The sequence below is a fragment of the Paramisgurnus dabryanus genome, chromosome 20 (assembly GCF_030506205.2).
Source record: "Paramisgurnus dabryanus chromosome 20, PD_genome_1.1, whole genome shotgun sequence".
In the NCBI taxonomy this organism is placed as follows: Eukaryota; Metazoa; Chordata; class Actinopteri; order Cypriniformes; family Cobitidae; genus Paramisgurnus; species Paramisgurnus dabryanus.
Genome location: NC_133356.1, coordinates 7,062,630 through 7,084,293, shown reverse-complemented (window position 1 = coordinate 7,084,293; position 21,664 = coordinate 7,062,630). Strand labels below are relative to the sequence as shown.

Genomic DNA, 21,664 nt, shown 5'->3' with positions numbered 1-21,664 from the left:
TGTAAACCGTCGTCGAGAGGTTTAAGCGTCGTCCTTGAAGTCTGTTTGTTAGCACTTATCTGTTCGACACGTAATGAAAACGAACAACTCTAAATTAGCCTGCGCAGTATCTCGCATGCTTCCAGACCTCACTTTATCTCTGGGAAGTGTGAGTGTTTAGTTCATTGCTGGACATCTCTCCTCTGGGGTTTTGGAGAAGGACCTAAAGGAGACACCCAGACTAATGAGATGTTTACAAAAACTGTAACCAGCCAGACACACATGCTGTATATTTTTATCAGACGTACAACACTCACTGTAAGTTACCTGTAAACAAATATGTGCATTAGGTCATTAAAATTCTCCAGATGTCCTGCAGGGGGCAGTAAAGGCACACAAGCGTTTGTGTTATATTGGAAGGTCTTTTCGTGGGACGTTTTTCAGCCCCCATGTAATCTGAAATCTCAGAGCTGTTTTGACAGTCTTACGCTCTCTCTCGCTTCTCACACACTTAATGAAATTATTCACATCTCAAGAAAATAGCCCAGCAGATTAAGACACAATACAAATATCTTCATTAACTCGGACGGGCTTTAGTATGAGGGCCAAATTAAACAAAACCAAAAACGGTCGTGCTCTTCTGAGGAACCCGTGAACCGTGAAAGCTTCGTCCAATGAAAGCTTTTCTGTGATGAGAAATTAATTCAATGTTTTTGTTTGTAGATTAACATTTTGATTCGTCTGCCCTTTTGCAAACTTGATGTCAAGACCAAGTCCAACATCAGATCCCACACAATTTGCTTTAAACCGATGACCTTTGCACCCTTATGCAAAAAGAATGGGTTGGATGGAGTTCATTGCTATTCATAATTCAGAAGTATTCTTTGAAATGTATATCATAAACAAGTTAAGGTCATCGTGGTTGGGGTTTTTCATCGTTTCCTTTGTTTGACCGCGGTTACTGATGTGATATAATCAAAGCCAGTTCCACTGTAGCTGGAAAATTCAGGAAGTTTCCTTTGTAACAGTATACAGTAAGCAGACAGTGTGATGAGACAGGTCTGTGTTTAATCATTACAGGAGGAAGTCCTCTTTTCAGTTTGCATTACACAGAGGACCACGAGGTGCCTTTTGTCATTGAAACAAACAGTGTGTGTACAGATAAACAGATTGCAGACTGCAACACCAACTGCAGTCTTCTGGATAACTCATGCTGAATCTCACCCAAGCAAACAAATGCTGTAATGTGATGATGTACACAGGTTTGCCTTCTTTCTCTTTTCAAATGTTTCCTGCTTTTGTTGCTGGCTGGACCATCAGAGTGCATATGGGCTGACTAAAGAAGCTGCAGGGTTTGATGGGTACATGGATGCACAAAATACAGATTGAATTGGTTATGGTGAATTAAATTGCAGGAAGCACATTTGAGCCTGTCTGTATGAAATTGCCTTAAAGGAATAGTCTACTCATTTTCAATATTAAAATATGTTATTACCTTAACTAAGAACTGTTGAATCATCCCTCTGTCATCTGTGTGTGTGCACGTAAGCGCTGGAGCGCGCTGCGACGCTACGATAGCATTTAGCTTAGCCCCATTCATTCAATGGTACCATTTAGAGATAAAGTTAGAAGTGACCAAACACATCAACGTTTTTCCTATTTAAGACGAGTAGTTATACGAGCAAGTTTGGTGGTACAAAATAAAACATAGCGCTTTTCTAAGCGGATTTAAAAGAGGAACTATATTGTATGGCGTAATAGCACTTTTGGGAGTCCTTCGACTCGCCTGAAAAGTCCGCTCCCCTTCTCCCTCTCATAATGGGAGAGGGAGGGTGTTACTGCGCCGAGTCGAAGTACTCCCAAAAGTGCTATTACGCCATAAAATATAGTTCCTCTTTTAAATCCGCTTAGAAAAGCGCTATGTTTTATTTTGTACCACCAAACTTGCTCGTATAACTACTCGTCTTAAATAGGAAAAACGTTGATGTGTTTGGTCACTTCTAACTTTATCTCTAAATGGTACCATTGAATGAATGGGGCTAAGCTAAATGCTATCGTAGCATCGCAGCGCGCTCCAGCGCTTACGTGCACACACACAGATGACAGAGGGATGATTCAACAGTTCTTAGTTAAGGTAATAACATATTTTAATATTGAAAATGAGTAGACTATTCCTTTAACTTGGTATAACAGAGCATCACTGCTCTCTGGCATAGAGTTACTCAAGTGGGTAAAAGTGCTTATATGTTTGAGGAACCACAATGTGTTTGAATCTCATGAAAAATGTTTTTATGAATATTGTTACCTTTTTTAGGCACTTTACTTTCTATTATTCCCTGTATTCCGAATTGGCTGCAACAACTCATTGATAAAATCAATAATAAACCATTATAAAAGTAGTTAACTGATGTCTGTGACATCACATGCTTCTGCACTATTTTGTCATTTTGGACATGAGTTTGACGTGAGTTTATATTTGTTTTATTGGTGTTTTTAAAAAAAAATAGTAATGAACCACAAATTAAGCATATGATTTAAAGTGAGAGGAAATGCCAGGTCTTTTGCTTAATTCGGTTACAGTGCAGGTATCGCTGTTGGGTTATCTGACTTATTCGTTTTGTTAATATGTATAATGTTAATAATACTTTTTGTTTAAAGAAAGGGAAAATGGTTGGCGCCAATAGCCCTGTGGTCAATGTGCTGACATATACTACTGTTTCAGTAGTAACAATATAAACAAGCGGCTTTCGTGGTCAACACGTAACTTCCGGTAAACACAGCTAAGAATAAATAACAACAAAGTACTTTAAACGTAGTTTATTTATATAACAAGCAAAATAAACAACAACACGTAGATTACCTAGGAAACCAAAATATTTGTTATTTTCGACGATGTATTTGTTTAAGAGTTCAGTTTAGCAACTAGTCAGACTGGAGGTAAAGTTTAAACCAGACGCTTTATCGCGTCACCGCACGTGCGTCCGATGAAACGGTCTATAGCACCAGTGTGCTCACGGCGACCGGACTTCGATTCCTATTTCTTGAGGTACTTAGCCGATCCCGCTCCCCTATCTCCATCCAACATTTTCCTGTCTACACTCCACTATACTCTCTAAATAAAGCTGAAAAAGTCCCCAAATAACATAACTTAAAAAAAGGATCAAGGTAAAGGTCTATAGTTAATGATCAAAATAAGTTTATTAATTGGTAGGAAAAATCCTCTCCACCACATCCCTAAAGATTTTTACTATGTTTTGTTTATATTATGAAATTTATACTATTTGAAAAATTGAATTTTTTTAAGGCTTAAAATTTAAGATTAGAAAAACTCAGTGATGCCTTTGTACTTTTTAAAGAACAGTTCTAAACACACATACCCGATTTATGGTTTTATTTAGTTACAATAAGTGCAAAAACTAATTGATGTATTGAATAGATTTTTTGGTGTTTATCTGATTAATCGATTAATCAAAGAAAAAAAATGGTTAGATTCATCGATTATGAAAATAGTCATTAGTTGCAGCATTTTATTTTGTTTATTTATTTAGATTATGACATATACAGATGTTTTTAACTATTTAAAAACTGGACAATATTTTTTTTAAGGCTTAAAATGTCAGAATTTAAGATTGTAAGACTCTTTGTTTTGCTTTTGCACTTTTTAATGTACACTACTACCCACAAATACCCTGATTTATTGTTTTATTTAGTTAAAATAAGTGACAATTTTATTTGAATAGATGTTTTGGTGTTTATCTGATTAATCAATCAATTAAAAAAGAATTGTCCAATTAATCGATTATGAAAATAATCGTTAGTTGCAGCGTTTTGTTTATTTATTTAGATTATGACATTTAAAGATGTTTTACTATTTAAAAACTGAACAATCTTTTTTTAGTTTAAGGCCTTTTAGTTTGTAAGACTCAACCGTGTTTTTTGCACTTTTTAACGTACACTACTACACACCAATGCCCTGATTTAGGGCTTTATTTAGTTAAAATAAGTGTAAAAATAAAATTGAATAGATGTTTTGGTGTTTATCTGATTAATCCGAACAATAACGGTCCAATTAATCGATTATGGAAATAATCGTTAGTTGCAGCCCTACATTTATTTGTATTTCAGTACTGAAATCTGAGGGGAAATATACTCAATTGTCATAAAAAAAATCTTTTAAAGTTCTTTAAATTAGGCTTCATCTTTATGCCAAATATTTTTAGACAGCTTTCAAGAGATTCATCCATGTGCTGTTATGAAATGTGCTTCCTTATTCATATGAATCCACATGATGGTCCATGCTCGCTATTCTCCTTAAATATTATGCTAATAACTTATTGTTTCTAATGCTTAATTCTTGGAAGAACTCTGTGCTTTGTCTGTTTGAACCTTGTCTTCTCCTCCTCATGTTGAAGGTAAGGCTAGTGCGCTCCAATCCACCCAGTCCACAGTTCAAAGCTTCATTCGAGGCTTCTTACCAAGTGTACAAACTCTACCAGATAGCCATTCACAAGGATCCACCAGACAAACCCACCGAAAGCCAGGTCAGAAGAGAGCCTGAGTTCAGGGCTCATTGGTAAAGCGCCTGTCTCTGTGTAGTGGAGCACATTTTACATGGCCTTGCTTTCATTTTTGTCTGTGAACCGAATCATGTTTTGATTAAACGGGTGTCGAGAGTGACATCAGCTTAGATTTGGAGCGGTTGTTTATATTAACGGTTCGCCAAGAACGGAGGTGACAGCCAGGTGAATTTGAGGTTTGGGTTGGGAAAGGGCATCCAGGATGAAGAGGGAGAAACCAAAACATGTCCTACTAAACAAGAAGCCAAAAAAATCACAGTACACCGTCGATTAATGTGGAGCAAAATGAGGAAATTTGTACCCAGGTAGACTGGAGCAGAAAGAAATGTATGTCATGGAAAGTAATTTAGATGAAACAGTGTCCGTTTAAAAGTCCATAAAGTGGGTGTGAGAGAAAAGTTAGAAGGGAATTAGCAAAACGCTCCCATCAGCACAGTGTGGGTGATGTTTCCACAGGTGTCTGGGTAAATTTGAGATGTTTGGGTTGTAAAGCAGGCCTTACTGACGATAGTTGGCATGTTTGCTCATTATAGTTTTAAAGGTGCCATAGAATAAAAAAAAACTGTATTTACCTAGGCATAGATGAATAATAAGAGCTCTGTACATGGTAATGACATATCATGAGCCTCAAATTAAATTTTTATGTAAACCTCGTGCACCCAAAAGACTGGCCAAAGTTGTGATTGCTGAGGTAGCGTTACATGCTAATTAATGCTATATGCTAAAGTTTAGGCTGAAGTTCTATTATTGACTTTACAGTTACGTTTTGCAGGTCCATACTGAAAAAAAAAAACACAAACTTACCACTCAGAAATGTCCATTTAACAATCTCCAAACAATTAGTTGTTCCTCAAAATCTGTATTTTCGTCTGATACAGGCTCTAACATAAGGTCTGTTTAGTAATGTGAGCTAATGGCATGAGCCGCAGAGCAATCAGAGCAGAGCTCAACATTATTATTCATTACCATTTTATTCAAAGGACAAATGCTAGGGTTGTAAATAAATGTTTCTGGATAATTTTTGCACTTAATAAAGTTACATACCTTCTATGTAAATAGCAAAGAACAATTTAACAAATTATTTCAAAGCATTCTTTGGCACCTTTAAATTATTATTGTTATCATCATAGTTTCACATTAACATGTGCATTGCATGCTTTTTGTACGCAGCACAAACTCCTCCTCGGACTGTTCTTCGCACCCGAGCTTGTTATACGTGAGGCTCTAACATTTGCTCGCACTAGAGAAGTTGTTGGGCACACAGGGGTTTAAAACCAGTTAGTGTGTTGTCCCCGCTTCCTGGAATGCAGGAAATTTGAAATTTAAAGTAAAAAATTTAAATTTAAGTACACAGTTAATTTTTGTAAGGGTTAAAGTAAATCAGCTTCTTTTTTCCAGTGGCTTGTCATAAATGAGTATTGCCCAGCCCCTCCCAATACTATCGTGTAACGGCGATCTCACAGGCTGACGATAGGACGATCGCAGTATGGGCCATTTTGCGCAACACTAGTTTGGGTTCTTTTGCAGGTATTTTACCTTCTCTCTTTTCAAGCCAAACCAGAAAAATTAATCTTAGTCAACAATCTTCCATAGAGGTTTTATTTTGATATGTCAATGCACTTTCTTATAGCATCAATTATTTCCACAAATTTCTTTTTTTTACAGTTCTGTAGCCTGAAATTTCTAATAAAAGCATCACATCTGAACACTTGATAATGGCTAAGTCACAATTTATTTATCTAAAATATTGTTTAATTTATGTTCAAGCAAGAAACTCACAGCATGACACTTTCAAGTGTTTGTTTTTCCTACTATGGAAGTCAATGGTTACAATCAGCTGCATTATTCATCAAAATATCTTCTTTTGTGTTCATCAGAAAAAAATTAATTCATACAGGTGTAGAACAAAATGAGGATGAGAAAATGATGACCGAATTTTCATTTTTGGGTGAACTATCCCTTTAAAGGTGCAGTGTGTAAATTTTTGCGGCATCTAGTGGTGAGTTTGCACATTGCAACCAACGGCTCAGTCCACTGCTCACCCCTCGCTTTTGAAATGCATAGAGAAGATACAATAGCCACCACCAGACAAATATGTCATCGTCGGAGACAACTTAGTAAAAAAAGTTTGTCCTTTAGAGGCTTCTGTAGAAACATGGCGGCACAAAATGGCGACCTTCATGTAAGGGGACCCTCGGTGTATGTAAATAAAAACATCTCATTCTAAGTTAATAAAAACATACGGTGCATTATGAAAGGTCTTTATACACCACTGATAATATAGTTTTGTATAATATTTTGCATATATGTCAAGAGATCCTTCTAAAAATTACACACTGCACCTTTAAGGGAAGTAATTTAATTGATAACCAGCCACTTGTTTTCCCATTAGACTTAGACTGAGCATGACAGATTGGATAAAATAGATAAAGCCTAGTTTGGATGATTTTTAAATCTGTTGTGGGACCAGTGAGTGTCTGTATTAGATGTGAAATGTGGTTTTTAGCCTCGAGCAGAGCTTTACAGTCGTCGCAGTGCACTAGCCTCACCTTCAGCCCTCTGAGTCCTGTTCATGTTCCTCATCCTCACTAGCATCACACTCCTCAAACTGTCTTACTCAACAAGATACATGCTGACTAATAGCTTAAACTTCCTCCAAAAATTTGTATTTATTAATATTTATTATCATTATATTTTTTGTTGCATTGGCTTATTTTCTATGTATTCATGGTTGAATACATACATTCTTCTTTACTGCCCAAATTGGTATAGTTATTGATGCATATCTCCACCTTTAAAGCAGGTTCATATGGTTTGAAACTTTTTTTTATTATAAAAAAGTAATTTGTTAGACAGTTTGGGAGATAAATTTTATTTTCTTAAGTTTCTATAGAGAAGCTTAATTGTAAAAGAAACAAAACAGAGATTCTGAATATGAACTCAAACATACTACAGTATTTGCTATATACACAGGGCTGTTATCTATTTTTTATTACAATTCATTTTTCCCCTTGTCCTCCATTTATCACCATTTCAGTATTGTTGCATTCGTCTTTATTTAAAAGTATTGTTCCCTTTTCCTTCCTCTAATCATCCCTCCGTCGTTCTGAAGGTGAAGTTAGTGCCGGTCAGCTTCGAGGACCCGGACTTCCTGGCGTCCCTCGAGCAGTCGGCGGCGCTCTATGCCCGCTACCAGATGACCGTTCATGGCGATGCTCCTAGCGAGTGTGGGGAAAGCGAGGTACACACTGAAATACATCTAAATGCATAAAATGCCTTCAGGTCATAGTCTCATATTATTACTGGATGGAAAGCCACTGTTATAATTATACAGCGCTTGCTGAGCTGTTTTACAGCGTTTTCATTTTTTTTTGCGGTTGTGTAAGCATTGCTTGGATTGGCTAGTAATTCACCTGTGTTTTGGTAGAGAGTGAATTAAGATGGGTGGATCTGTAGAGTTGTGAGCGACTTGAACTTTTTCATGATGTTATTTCAGTCTTCGACTGGGCTGGGTTGTGCGTACACACCCTGCTCTGTGAAACAGCCAGACTCCAATTATACCAAAACAAGCGACATTTACAGTCTGGGAGCTTGTAGGAAATCCTTGTAGGAGAGAAATCAAACTGATATAAAGAGGGATTTTAAAGGTTTCAGTGGTTTTGTTAAAAGGAAACAGTGCATTGTATACACTGTATATAATTAAGTTAAACTATTTCAACTTTTTTTTTTATCAATTATGTCAACTCGTTACTAGTCAAAAAAGCATTAAAATAGTAGCTAACCAGTTTTTTTGTAGGTTTGCAGTTTTTTTAAAGTGTAGGTTTTCTGACTTGGCTAAAAACTAATGATGCATTGAAATGTAAATTCTGGGCTTAAACTGGATACACTTACAAAAATATTTTCAAAGTAGTTGTGTATAATTTTATAAATATTACACTTTTTAATTTCAAGTAATCTAATGAATTTGAGTTGAACAAAATTAGATTAAAATAAAATAATACAATTTTTTATTTTATTTAGTTCTATGCAACTAAATTGAATATTTAATATTAATATTTTAATCTAAAGAATGTAAAGCTTTAGAAAACTATTGTATGCAAAACAGAAGTAAAATAATGCAGCAACTTATCAATCTTGTTAATACTACATTAAAATGGTTGTGTATCACAATAAAAAAAAAACAACAACAACAACAACAGGTGGCGTGGCAGTAGGGCTGCATAACAATTAATCGCAACTAATCGTTTACAGAATAGTTTTTGTTTACATCATATATATATGTGTGTGTGTTTACTGTGTATATTGATTATCTATATATAAATACACACACATGCATGTATATATTTAAGAAATATTTAAATGTTTATATATAATTTTTTTATATTTATATATATTTTATATCATTTATAAATATAAATGCTTAATATATAAATATATTTGTTTCCTAAAATAATTCATGTACATGTGTCTGTGTATTTATTTGTACAGTACATAATTATTATACACAGTAAACACGCATATATGATGTAAACAAAAACTTTTATTCTGCAAACGATTAGTTGTGATTAATCATTTGATTAAACGACTAATTTTTTCCTTAATGATTAATGTATGTATGTGTGAGTATTTATATGCATCATTATTATACACAGTAAACACACATATATGATGTAAACAAAAACTTTTATTCTGCAAACGATTAGTTGTGATTAATCATTTGATTAAACGACTAATTTTTTCCTTAATGATTAATGTATGTATGTGTGAGTATTTATATGCATTATTATTATACACAGTAAACACACATATATAATGTAAACAAAAACTTTTATTCTGCAAACGATTAGTTGTGATTAATCATTTGATTAAACAACTTAATTTTTTCCTTAATGATTAATGTATGTATGTGTGAGTATTTATATGCATTATTATTATGCACAGTAAACACACATATATGATGTAAACAAAAACTTTTATTCTGCAAACGATTAGTTGTGATTAATCATTTGATTAAACGACTATTTTTTTTTCTTAAATTGATTAATGTATGTATGTGTGAGTATTTATATGCATTATTATTATACACAGTAAACACACATATATAATGTAAACAAAAACTTTTATTCTGCAAACGATTAGTTGTGATTAATCATTTGATTAAACAACTTAATTTTTTCCTTAATGATTAATGTATGTATGTGTGAGTATTTATATGCATTATTATTATGCACAGTAAACACACATATATGATGTAAACAAAAACTTTTATTCTGCAAACGATTAGTTGTGATTAATCATTTGATTAAACGACTATTTTTTTTTCTTAAATTGATTAATGTATGTATGTGTGAGTATTTATATACATTATTATTATACACAGCAAACACACATATATAATGTAAACAAAAACTTTTATTCTGCAAACGATTAGTTGCGATTAGTTGTTATGCAGCCCTAGAGTAATGGTGTCATAAATGCAATAACACACAATAATCTACAATCTATATGTTCATAGCTACTGTTTAGTTGTATATGACCCTCTTGAGTGCTGTGGTTTTTACTGCCGCAGTAACACCTGAGCACATGTTAAATATGTACAGTGTGGCTACGGTTGCTGAGATTAAAACGGATGTGGACCTACTTGACTTTCTAAGTCACCTGAGAGAAACTTGTGTGCCCCTCAGGCCTGGAAACAGACCCGACTCGGCCAACAGCAAATAAATAAATCCTCCAACTCATAAAACGGGAAAATAAATAAATATTAAAAGCTGCCAGGGTCAACCTTTCCCCACAGTTTCCGTCCTGGTGCCATAAGAGGGCTTTATTTATGGGGCGGTTTCCCGGAGAGGGATAAGGCTAGTCCTAGACTAAAATAAATGTAAGAGCTGTCCAAACTGAAAACAACTTGCACTGACATATCTTAAAATACATCAGTGCCCTTTGTTTTGCTTCAAAATGCACAAAAGTAATGTTTTTAGTAAGGCATGTTTGTTAAAACATATTTCCTAATTAAACTAAGGTCAAGTCCTGGCTTAAAATAATCCCTGTACGGGAAACCACCCCATAGGGTCGTTACAACCATTATAGCAAGAATTACATTTCATGTATGAGACTCTTTCTCTGTCTGATGTGTCACAGTTTTACCATCTCACATTTAATTTCCATCCCTTTAACTCCACGTACACTCTTTCTAAAGACAAAGCCGTTCTGGTTATGTCTAATACTTGAAAGATGTCTTATAAGGAAGCATACTGTTACTACCTTCCTGTTCATTGGAACAGTCTGTAAATAATGTCTAGATAGGACCCTCAATGTGTGTACAGCAGTATTTACTTATATAAACATCAGCATGTGATGATTTGGGATTGGATGTGTATGATCAGTCATATCACATAGTGAAGAGTGTTTGTTTATGCTCTTCCATTGTCCATTAGCGTGGTAATGATAATAAATGTCAGGGCTTTGTTACACACAGATTGAGGATTGTGTTATTAAGGGCCAGATTTACTAAGCGCTTGCGCCAGCGTAAACCATCATTTTGGCGGTAAATAGCGATGTCGGAATTTACTAAAGACGCGCAGTGGATCATTAGCGCTGAAAAGGTGTGGTCTAGTTCTTTTTGCGACTGACCTGATTGCATATGCATTTCTAGGAGTTTCCCTTTCAGACGCAAACATTTTGGGAGGAGACTATTTAAATGATTCACGCAACGCGATTTACTAATGTTTGCGCATGTGTTATGTATGGCATTTGCGCGTCTATTTAACGCCGAAAAAAGCATGTCTTAAATCATTTTGCGCTCGAAATGGCTGCAATTGTTGTTGCTAGGAGGAGACATCGCAGAAATCAGAGACTGCATGGTAGAAGGGAGAGGATTTCCAGGATCATTTTACCAGATAAGTTCACGCGTCTCTCTGCCTTTATTTATCGGCCTGTATATCACATGCACCTGCAGGAGCATCATCTCTGCTTATTTGCAACCATGCGCTAATTTGCGCTGCTCTTAGTAGATTGGTTGGTCATTATGGAAATCAGCTGTTGCGCCTGTGTTATTTAATTAGCGCTTTTTTAGTAAATAACCCGCAGATATCACCACTCCCATCAGCGCATTTTTGGAATTGCGCTCATGCGCTAATTTGCCCTGTTTAGTAAATCTGGCCCTAAGAGTACTATAAACATACACACAGGGATTTTCTCTTTTAGGCTGATATAATGTGTTGTAAGTTTTTACACATGTGGCATTAATTTTCAACTAAATCGCTTCTATTAAAACTGTATTTACTTTGTCTAATTTAGACAAAATAATTCAATGGAGAAGTATAAAATGCAGGAGAAGGAAAAGAACGGAAATGAGAGAAAACAAATCCACTTTTGTTTTCTGGATTTTGTTTAAATTATTATTCCATATAACTCCATATTACTCCTTATGATTTTTTCATAAAAAATTCCGATAATTTCTTCACCCCCATGTCATCCAATATGTTTATTTCTTTCTTTTTTCAGTTGAGAAGAAATAAAGTTTTTGGAGGAAAACCTTCTCAACAGTTGACCTCAAAAGTTTAAAGTTTCAATGCAGTTTAAAGTCGCCATGAAACGGAAGTAGCGATTGCCTTATTTTCCCCGTGGTGACGTATATCCGAATGAAACGGCTTTTGAGATGAAATAAGGCAGGGCTGGATTTGAATTTGTCCATCGAGATCTGATTGGATCGTTTGAAGTTGGGTCGTGTTGCTAATTGCTAATCACTGCGATCTTCTCCCGGACCCCGCCCACCTGCCATACTTTTGACCGGAAGTGAAGAGAGATCGTTTTGAGGAGGGGAGGAGATTTGCATTTTTGATTAAAGATTATGAGCACACATGAATTTTTAAAAAATAATGAAGCTCACAGATAAGTCATTTGTTAATAATACCACACTATTAAAAATACATATATAGTTTTTCATTTCAATTTCATTGCGACTTTAAAATGGCTCTAAATGATACCAAACAAAGCATAAGGGTCTTATCTAGCGAAACAATCGTCATTTTCGTCCCCAAAAAAGTACTTTTAAACCATTACTTCTCATCTCGCACTAGCCTTGTGATGTGCCAGCGTGAACTTGCGTATTATGTAATCATGTCGAAAGGTTTACGTTACATATGTGAATCGCACACTTGCGAACCAACACAAAGACTAACACAAAGACATTAACATGCACCTAATTCATTGCTAAAAAAACATTATTTTGTGAATTTGGTATAATACAATGTGTTTGCGTGGTTTATGATTAAAAAACACATTATTTTCCACATACCGTACATTTTTTTATCTCCAGATTTCAACCTCTTTGTGAAACGCACGGATTTGAAAAGCGCTTTGTCCCTGATGGCCAGCTAATCTGTACTTTGTGATTGGCCTGAATACCTCTGACGTCAGATGGAAATGTGACCCTCCTTACCATGTTTAAAAGATTTGGTCACAATGCAATGCTAACAGGAGTTAACTTACAAGCTGTGAGTCCAAGCGGGAAGAATTATGATAATGTCGATCTGTCTACATCACCAATCCCAGGAGGTAAACTGTTGCCTACAATCTGTGTTTGTTGTAGTCCAAGAAAAGAGATTTACGATGGAGACGATAACTCGCGTCATTGTTTACTTTCGGGTTTGTTAACTTTTGCATATTGTTAACATGTACATATACACATTTACACACCAAAGGAAATGTAAAAACGTGAATCGAACAATAGGTGCTCTTTAATTTGTATCATTTCACACTTGTAAACACTGGAGCGGTATGTTCGCATACGTCATGCGTGACCTTTTGACACGATTATGTAATACGTGGGTCACACAGCTAGTGCAAGACAAGATATATATATATATTTGGGGGACGAAAATTACGATCATCTCACTAGATAACACCCTTATGCCTCAGTTGGGATCATTTAGGGCGCACTCACACTATCCAAACCAAACCGCGCTCGGGCGCGTTTGACCCCTAAAGCCTGGTTTGTTTGACTAGTGTGATCGCTCTGTTCTGCACCCGGGGGTGGATTGGTTAAATGCGCCGCGGCCGGGTTGCAGAGGTGGGCCGGAGCGCGATTCACTTGGGCTCAGGCGCGGAAGGCTGTGGTGTGAGCGCAATTGCGCCTGAGCACAATTCAAAAGTTGAAGACGTCAATTGCGCGACCACTCACCTTCATCTGCCTCCGTAAAAACCTTTTAATGCAAGCAGCGGGGTTACGTTAATGTCCGAGCTGCACACGTGACAGATCTACTAAGCAATATGATGACATGTGAGAGGGCTGTCTGTAATCGCGCACCAAACGACTCTGAATAAAAAACACAGACTTATCATTACGGAGGGTTCCAGTGTTAAGAAAGCGCTTTACTTCCTGCTTTTTCAAAACAATCGCATCTTAATGACGAAAGCGCGCCCGGACTCGGATCGATAAAAAGTACAGTGTGAATGCATGCAGCTGGGGGAGTATGGAGGGGTGACAATCGCGCTGGGGCATGGTTTGGTTTGGGAAATGTGAGTGCGCCCTTAGAGTCCTTTGAGCTGCATTGAAACTGCAATTTTAAACTGCATTGAAACTGTCGACTAAATCGAGAAAAATCCTGGAAAATTCCTTAAAAACTTAATTTCTTCAAGACTGAATAAAAGTGAGTAAATAATCTGAATGTTTTTTATGAAAGAGGAACATTTCTTTAACATAAAAACTTCAATGACTTTGCAGAGTAATTTTGTATTTTAAATATTACTGCATGGATTTATGATATTAAATGAGATTAATTTAATCTGCGGTTTCTAAAAAACGCTTTGTTAATGTTAAATATTTCAATATGTACAAGATTGTGAACTGAATGAAGAACCGTATAAACTTGTTAGTGCTTAAAAATCTGTAGGTTGATCTAAACAGTAGATTTCATGCTCAGTTAAGGACCAATCCCTGGCGTTCACTGCGTTCTGCCTAATTTCCAATGAGCAGAGCACTTAATCCCAGCTGAGCCGTTTCACTTCTGCTCTGGTCAAAGTTCACCTCCATTTGCTTATACAAAAAGACCATTTTGAAACGTCTTAATACTTGACAGGCAAACAGAAATGAATGACTAGAGAGAGAATAAAGCTATTGAAAAGTTAATGAATAATTGGACATTTACATTAATGATATAGTAATGTAGTTGAACAACATCAATATATAATTGTTTAAATACATATTGAATATTTTTAGATGCTTTATCTTAAGATATAGGCAATTCTCCCTAATACTACTGCAGTGTGATAAACTTCAGTTAGCTTTGTAACACTTCTCTTGTTATTGATTTCATATGCATCTCTTTTTTTTGTGTAACGTTACCCATTTGTACTAAATGTGAATGATGGCATAAATGTGTGTATACTGATCCTGTCTGCTTCGAGACAATAATCAAACTGGATCTTGGCTGCCAGGCTCCAGGAGATCAGGAGTGGGATCTTCTGGGAATATGCATGACTGTCTTATTGAGCAGTTACCCACAGGCCTTTTGTCAAGGGCCTGGCAGCACAGCAGAGAACATTTGCCAGGTTTAATTCCCAGACTTACTCACTACACCCCTCTCCCATGTCCCATCATTTTCCCTCTGCCAAACAATGGGAGAGGTAAACAAATCAGGCAAAAAATGCCATTTGAGTTATAAACAGTTTCAATATTGCTGTCCTGAAGTACAAAGATTATTTATAGAAGAATATCTTGCTCCGTTCCAGTTTTGTTTGTGGTTGCTTGCATGAACGTCGTAATAGTAAAAAATGTTGTCTGTTTACTGTTTTTGTACTACAAAGACACAGTGTGTCCAAAATTGCCTACTTCCATTTGAAAATCAGGATTTGAGGAAAGTAGTATGTTCGAATTCATACACTTAAAAAAATTCTATTTTAAAGTCTCCCTATAGTCAAGAAATGTATAATTTATAACGCAACTTATAAAAGTGACTATATTTAAAAGTTTTACCTGTCACACAAATTTTTTTCTTCCCTTAAAACAGCTTGAATGTAACTCAGTTACAGCCTTGCCTCATGTAGTATACGTGGATCTATGAATATGCAAATGAGCCCCCGCCTCTACTCAAGCGCACAGCGCATACCATAGATATGAATATGCAAATTAGTCCCGTCCATTCTTTCGTACCACCTCGGACAACAGATATACATGCACATAGATGCTACATATGGAAGTTTTAATTAATACTCAGCATTGGTGTTAAATTATGAATTTCTTTTAAAACATATTCAAAATACGACATAAACATGATTTTTCCCACAGTATGACTTTAACCCAAAATGCTGGGTTGTTTTACCCCATTGCTGGGTCAAATTAAAAAAAAATTCTGGGTTAATTTAACCCAACGGCTTGAGTTAATTTAACCCAACGACTCTAAAAATGCTGGGTTATTTTCAACCCAGCATTGGGTAAAAAAGGGACGAACCCAACCCCTTTGGGATGTAATTTGACCTATGATGGGTTGTTTCAACCCAAAATGCTTGGTTGTTTTATCCCATTGCTGGGTCAAATATAAACATTTTCTGGGTTGATTTAACCCAACAGCTCTAAAAATCCTGGGTTATTTTCAAACCAGCATTGGGTCAAAAAGGGACAAACCTAACCCCTTTGGATTGTAATTTGACCTATGATGGGTTGTTTTAACCCAAAATGCAGCGTTGTTTTAATCCATTGCTGGGGCAAATACAAACATTTTCTGGGTTGATTTAACCCAACGGCTGGGTTATTTTCCACCCAGGGTTGGGTCAAAAAGGGATGAACCTAACCCCTTTGGGAGGTAATTTGACTTGTGATGGGTTGTTTTAACACAAAATGCTGGGTTGTTTTATCCCATTGCTGGGTCAAATAAAAGCATTTTCTGGGTTAATTTAACCCAACAGCTCTAAAAATGCTGGGCTATTTTTTAACCCATCGTTGGGTCAAAAAGGGACGAACCTAACCCCTTTGGGATGTAATTTGACATGTGATGGGTTGTTTTAACACAAAATGCTGGGTTGTTTTATTCCATTGCTGGGTCAAATAAAAGCATTTTCTGGGTTAATTTAACCCAACGGCTCTAAAAATGCTGGGTTATTTTCAAACCAGCGTTGTGTCAAAAAGGGACGAACCCAACCCCTTTGGGTTGTAATTTGACCTGTGATGGGTTGTTTCAACCCAATATGCTGGGTTGTTTTACCCCATTGCTGGGTCAAATACAAACATTTTCTGGGTTGATTTAACTCAACTGCTGGGTTAAATGAACCCAACGGCTCTGAAAATGCTGCGCTATTTTCAACCCAGCGTCGGGTCAAAAAGGGATGAACCTAACCCCTTTGGGAGGTAATTTGACCTGTTATGGGTTTTTTAACCTAAGATGCTTGGTTGTTTTACCCCATTGCTGGGTCAAATGTAAAAATTTTCTAGGTTCATTTAACCCAACAAAGTTTTTTTTTTCCCCAATGCTGGTACCCGGATGACCTACTACATCCGACTACATTTTTAAGTGTGCATTCGATGGACACTTTACTATCCCACGAGAGCTGAGGGGAGGCCAGATAAAAAAGTTAATAAAATATAAATACTGGAAATCTATCAATCCTGTGGCTTTTTAAGTGATGTTGGTACCAAGAATGTAATTTAATTGTACTTGTCAAATAACACACATATATTATGGTCGTTGTTGTTACGAGTACATCATAGGTCAAATGGGTCACATGACAATGGAAACATGGCAGATTCAGTATTAAATGTATTCATACTGCACTCGCACATAAAGGACATACTTTTTTTATCCATAAAGCAGGTACTTCATCTAATTCGGTACATACTGTCACAGTATGCCATTTCAGGTGCAGCTTTAGCTAAAACATCTTTTCTTTAGTTTATTCAGTAGTTTGAATAACTTAATGTAGCAGAAAAACTTGTTTTAAGAACTTTTAATGAAACACAACATGGAGAAAACCTTTAAATATGTTGTTAGTTCTGTAAACCGCACAGATGCAGAAACAAGCAGATGGAGTTTGTAACAGTCTGACTAATACTCTCCAAACTTTTCGCTACTCAGAAAGTGAAGCTGCTCACTGTTATTTTGTAGCATTTAAAACCACAGGAGCCTGGTATTGCCAGATTACATCCAGATTCAATGTGTGTTAAAGTCAAAGGAGTAAAAGGTGCATTTGTGCAAGTTTGTTTTGTGGAGAGAGCCAAATGCAAATTTAGCCTGTGTTTTCGGTTCTTCGGTTCTTATCCTGATAAAAGGATATCCAAACCAGTACCCTGGCCACTGTCTTCTGTATAATGACAGTACACAAGATGTGAAGAGACTGCGGCTCTCTGTTTCCAAAGGGTTTCATGATGCTTGTGTTTATCATTTTTTGGTTGACGATCCCAGTCTTTTACTTTCAATCATTACATGAATTGAATCAACATGAAGGCGAATGAAAGTTTGTTTTCACTGATTCTTCAAATCATCATAGCATAAATCATAATTAAAGACTTTACAAAACTACTTATAAAATGATTAATGTAATGAACCGTTTTGATGGACCAGAATTGTGCGAAAAACCAACAACTACAAAGAAAACTGCATTTTAAAATGTGTGCATGGTGACACGCTTGTGTTTTTTTATAGTGTGCCCTACTGTAAGATTGGCATATAAGTGGCACCATCTAGATATAAATAAACTGCCCAAAAGGTCATGTCAAATGTGCTCAACTATATACGCAAAGCTGCATACCAAATATGATTATATTACACATTATATGTGAATACATTTACAGCTGTCATTGTAACATGTTTCTGTCTTTTTTACTTTTCCCTTACAGTTTAAGAGATTCCTGTGTGATTCGCCTTTAGAGGTAAGTGATCAGATCTCGCCATATTTCAAATATATCTTGCTTGGTGATTTCATGGTGAAATACCCAGCATAGCTTTAAAAAAACTGATCAATCATATTAGTAGTGTAATACTCTCTATAATCATGCATTTCTGTGTATTAAAGATTCACAAATGTTTTTGGCAAATATGTATGTATTGGCAATCATAAATGATTTGGCACTGAATCTCTCTTTATTCAACATCAGGACGAAGGTTTTAGCTTTCCACACATAAGTTAGCAATATTTTAGCAATTACTGTGTAATGGTCAATAAGGGACTGATGTTGTTTGTCTCACCGCTATGATATATGTGGAAACTTCTCGCTGGGTAACCGTGTAATTGTTAGGGATGTTTGTTTGTCATGAACAATGGAAAAAGGCAAATGTGTTGTCCAGATATCAGGATCTCTGTGTAGCATAGCATGGCCACACACACATGTTAGAGATACACAAAGAGTTTGCTATGATCTGAAATTGAGCCTTGCAGAAGATGTCATGCCCTCTTTGTCATGTCCGACTGCCGTCATTAAGCTTTCTCGCTTGTGCTATGCTTGGATATTTAGCATCAAATTAGGATCTTAAAGGTCAGATCTTGCTTTTTGATGCGATATGGTGTTTTGAGTTGGGTTGTGGGATTGGCTTGGTAATCTGTTTACCAGTCAGAAAAAGGGATGTTGTCACGAATGTACAGTTACAAAAATACTGCAGCAGTATCGTGGTACAATGATGGGTTTAGATAAAAATACCAAAGTACTTTGATATACAGTATAAAGTTCAGTAGTACTGAATAATTATTAAAAATATTGTCTAGTTAAGCACTGTGGTATGTGTGGTGTAATCCATGGCACTTTAGTATCACTGTCTTTGATTTCTTAAAAACTAGGATATTACAAAGCATATTGCCTTTCTCTACAAAAATATTACAATGATGTGTAAAGTTGAGTAGCGTTGTATTGTCATCTGATACCATTACAGAGAGATGCTGTATGTGGTGTACGATGGTTTGAATATGATGGATTTTCATGGCTTATATTGAAATAATGTTAGGGTATTTCTCTAGAACAGTACATTTTTCTCAACACAATCATTAGATTTAAGGACTGTTATGCAGAGCGTTTTCAGATCAGATTACATTTTAGTTAGAATTGGGAGTTGATAGAAAAACTATTAATTAATTAATCTATTATTATTAAATAATAACATGAATATGAATCTGAATTTTTTAAATAATGAATTGTAAATATAACACTTACTACACTGCAAAAAATGACTTTCTTACTTAGTATTTTTGTGTTGTTTTCAATAGAAAATTCTAGTCTAGTTTTAAAAGTCTAGTTTTAAGACAAATAATATACAATTTAAGTGAAATTGTTCTTAAAACAAGCAAAATTATCTGGCAATGGGGTGAGAAAAAAAATTGTGAAATAAGATTTCTTTTTTCTTAAACACTTAATTCAAGTAAAATTTTCTCACCCCATTGGCAGATATTTTTTGCTTGTTTTAAGCATAAATTCACTTAAATTGTATATTTTTTGTTTAAAAACTAGTATTATTTTCTAAGGTCATTTTGCTCATCAAGAAAATACATCTTGATTTAAGAATTTTTAGATATTTTTACTGAAAACAAGACAAAAATACTAAGTAAGAAAGTCATTTTTTGCAGTGTAACAAAAATATATATTTAACATTTTATTTGTTTATTTTCTGCGAATCATGTGACACAACACTACAATATATCAGAAAACTGAGAACAAAATGGTCATATATGTTTTATGTACCGATAAAAGAAAATTACCAGAGGAAGGTCTAATAACAGGTAATTAAATAACTATGTCAATTACTACTGATAAAAACTTAAAGGGGACATATCATGAAAATCTGATTTTTTTCATGTTTAAGTGCTATAATTGGGTTCCTAATGCTTCCATCAACCTACAAAATGTGAAAAAGAACAACCTGGTAACTTTTGGTTTTTGGTTGTTTTGGTAAACAATTATTTGCAAGCATGTGAAAAAACAGGTAATGGGAATTTGGCTCCCCTTGTGATATCAGAAGGGGATAATACCGCCCCTTGCACTACCCAACCACAGCACTGCCATTTAGTGCAGAGATCAGCTCATTTGCATTTTAAAGGACACACACAAAAACAGCACATTTTTGCTCACACCTACAAAGTGATAATTTTAGCATGCTATAATAAATGATCTATATGATATTTTGAGCTAAAACTTCACATATGTACTTTGGGGACATGGAGAATACTAGGGATGCACCGAATATTCGGCCACCGAAAATTTTCGGCCGAAAATGGCCCAAAAGAGCATTTTCGGCTTTCGGCAGAAAGACTTTTATCACCGAAACAATACGGCCGAAATGTTGTGATGACGCAAACAGAAACCGTGACCTGCACGTGCTTGTCTGAAGCAACATGTATGCGGCCTGGATGTATTTAACCGCAAAAAGGCGCTAAAGTACGCACAGAGGCACATGCGGTTGTGTCCGGTCCAGACGTGATCATCACAGTGAGTACGCCCTTCAAAGATCAGAACTCTTGATGTGTAAACTTTAGAGAGAGTCGCGCAAATGTGTCTCATACTGTATAGTCCATTAACATACATGTGCCGAATAAAGCAATGAAAAACAACGTAACGTTTTTATGCTGCAATGTTTGGGATTCGCCTTCGTTCTCTGTGTGCGCGCGCGTTTAAGTGCCCTCAATAGTGCACACGATTGAGACGCAAACAAGCGAACGTAAAATCTTTCTGTTATTGACAGGGCACATATAAACAAAATTATCTCCAAAGTATTATTTTTCTAATAAAAACATTTGTTTATGTCTTAAGTGTATTTTTAGATTACAGGCATAAACCAGTCTCTGCTTATTTAAAGAGACAGTAACCTCAATTAACCTACTTAAGTCTAACAAAGAGACAAATAGCTCTAAAAATAATAATATATTTAATTTATACAATAAAGACAGTGTTATGACTCATTTAATTCGATTTCTGTACCTAATGCTAATGTTAGCCCTTATTAATGTGCAGCTTAGTTCTTTTTTATAAACGTTTCTAATTTCTTTATTTGTTATTAGATTTTCCCCACCCCCTTTTTGCTGATCTGAAAAATAATCCGATCCGTGCCTCAAAAACTGTAATGTGATCTGAACCGTGAGTTTTGTGATCTGTCACACACCCCTAGTAAAGTTAGTACACAGTGATAGCCATAAAT

The 21,664-nt window shown here is 35.7% G+C and overlaps 1 protein-coding gene across 5 annotated transcripts in view; it reads left to right on the top strand.

The window, feature by feature from the left end:
* The window catches only part of LOC135786666 (arginyl-tRNA--protein transferase 1), a 121,612-nt gene that overhangs the window by 25,064 nt on the left and 74,884 nt on the right, over nucleotides 1–21,664 (top strand). For 3 of the 5 annotated variants that reach the window (XM_065296164.2, XM_065296163.1, XM_065296160.1), the window contains 2 exons: nucleotides 7,669–7,797; nucleotides 18,385–18,417. In XM_065296164.2, the coding sequence (XP_065152236.1) occupies nucleotides 7,669–7,797; nucleotides 18,385–18,417 (162 nt within the window). Of the gene's footprint in view, nucleotides 1–4,391; nucleotides 4,521–7,668; nucleotides 7,798–18,384; nucleotides 18,418–21,664 lie in introns of all 5 variants that reach the window. The other 2 variants (XM_065296162.1, XM_065296159.1) reach the window with 1 other exon arrangement.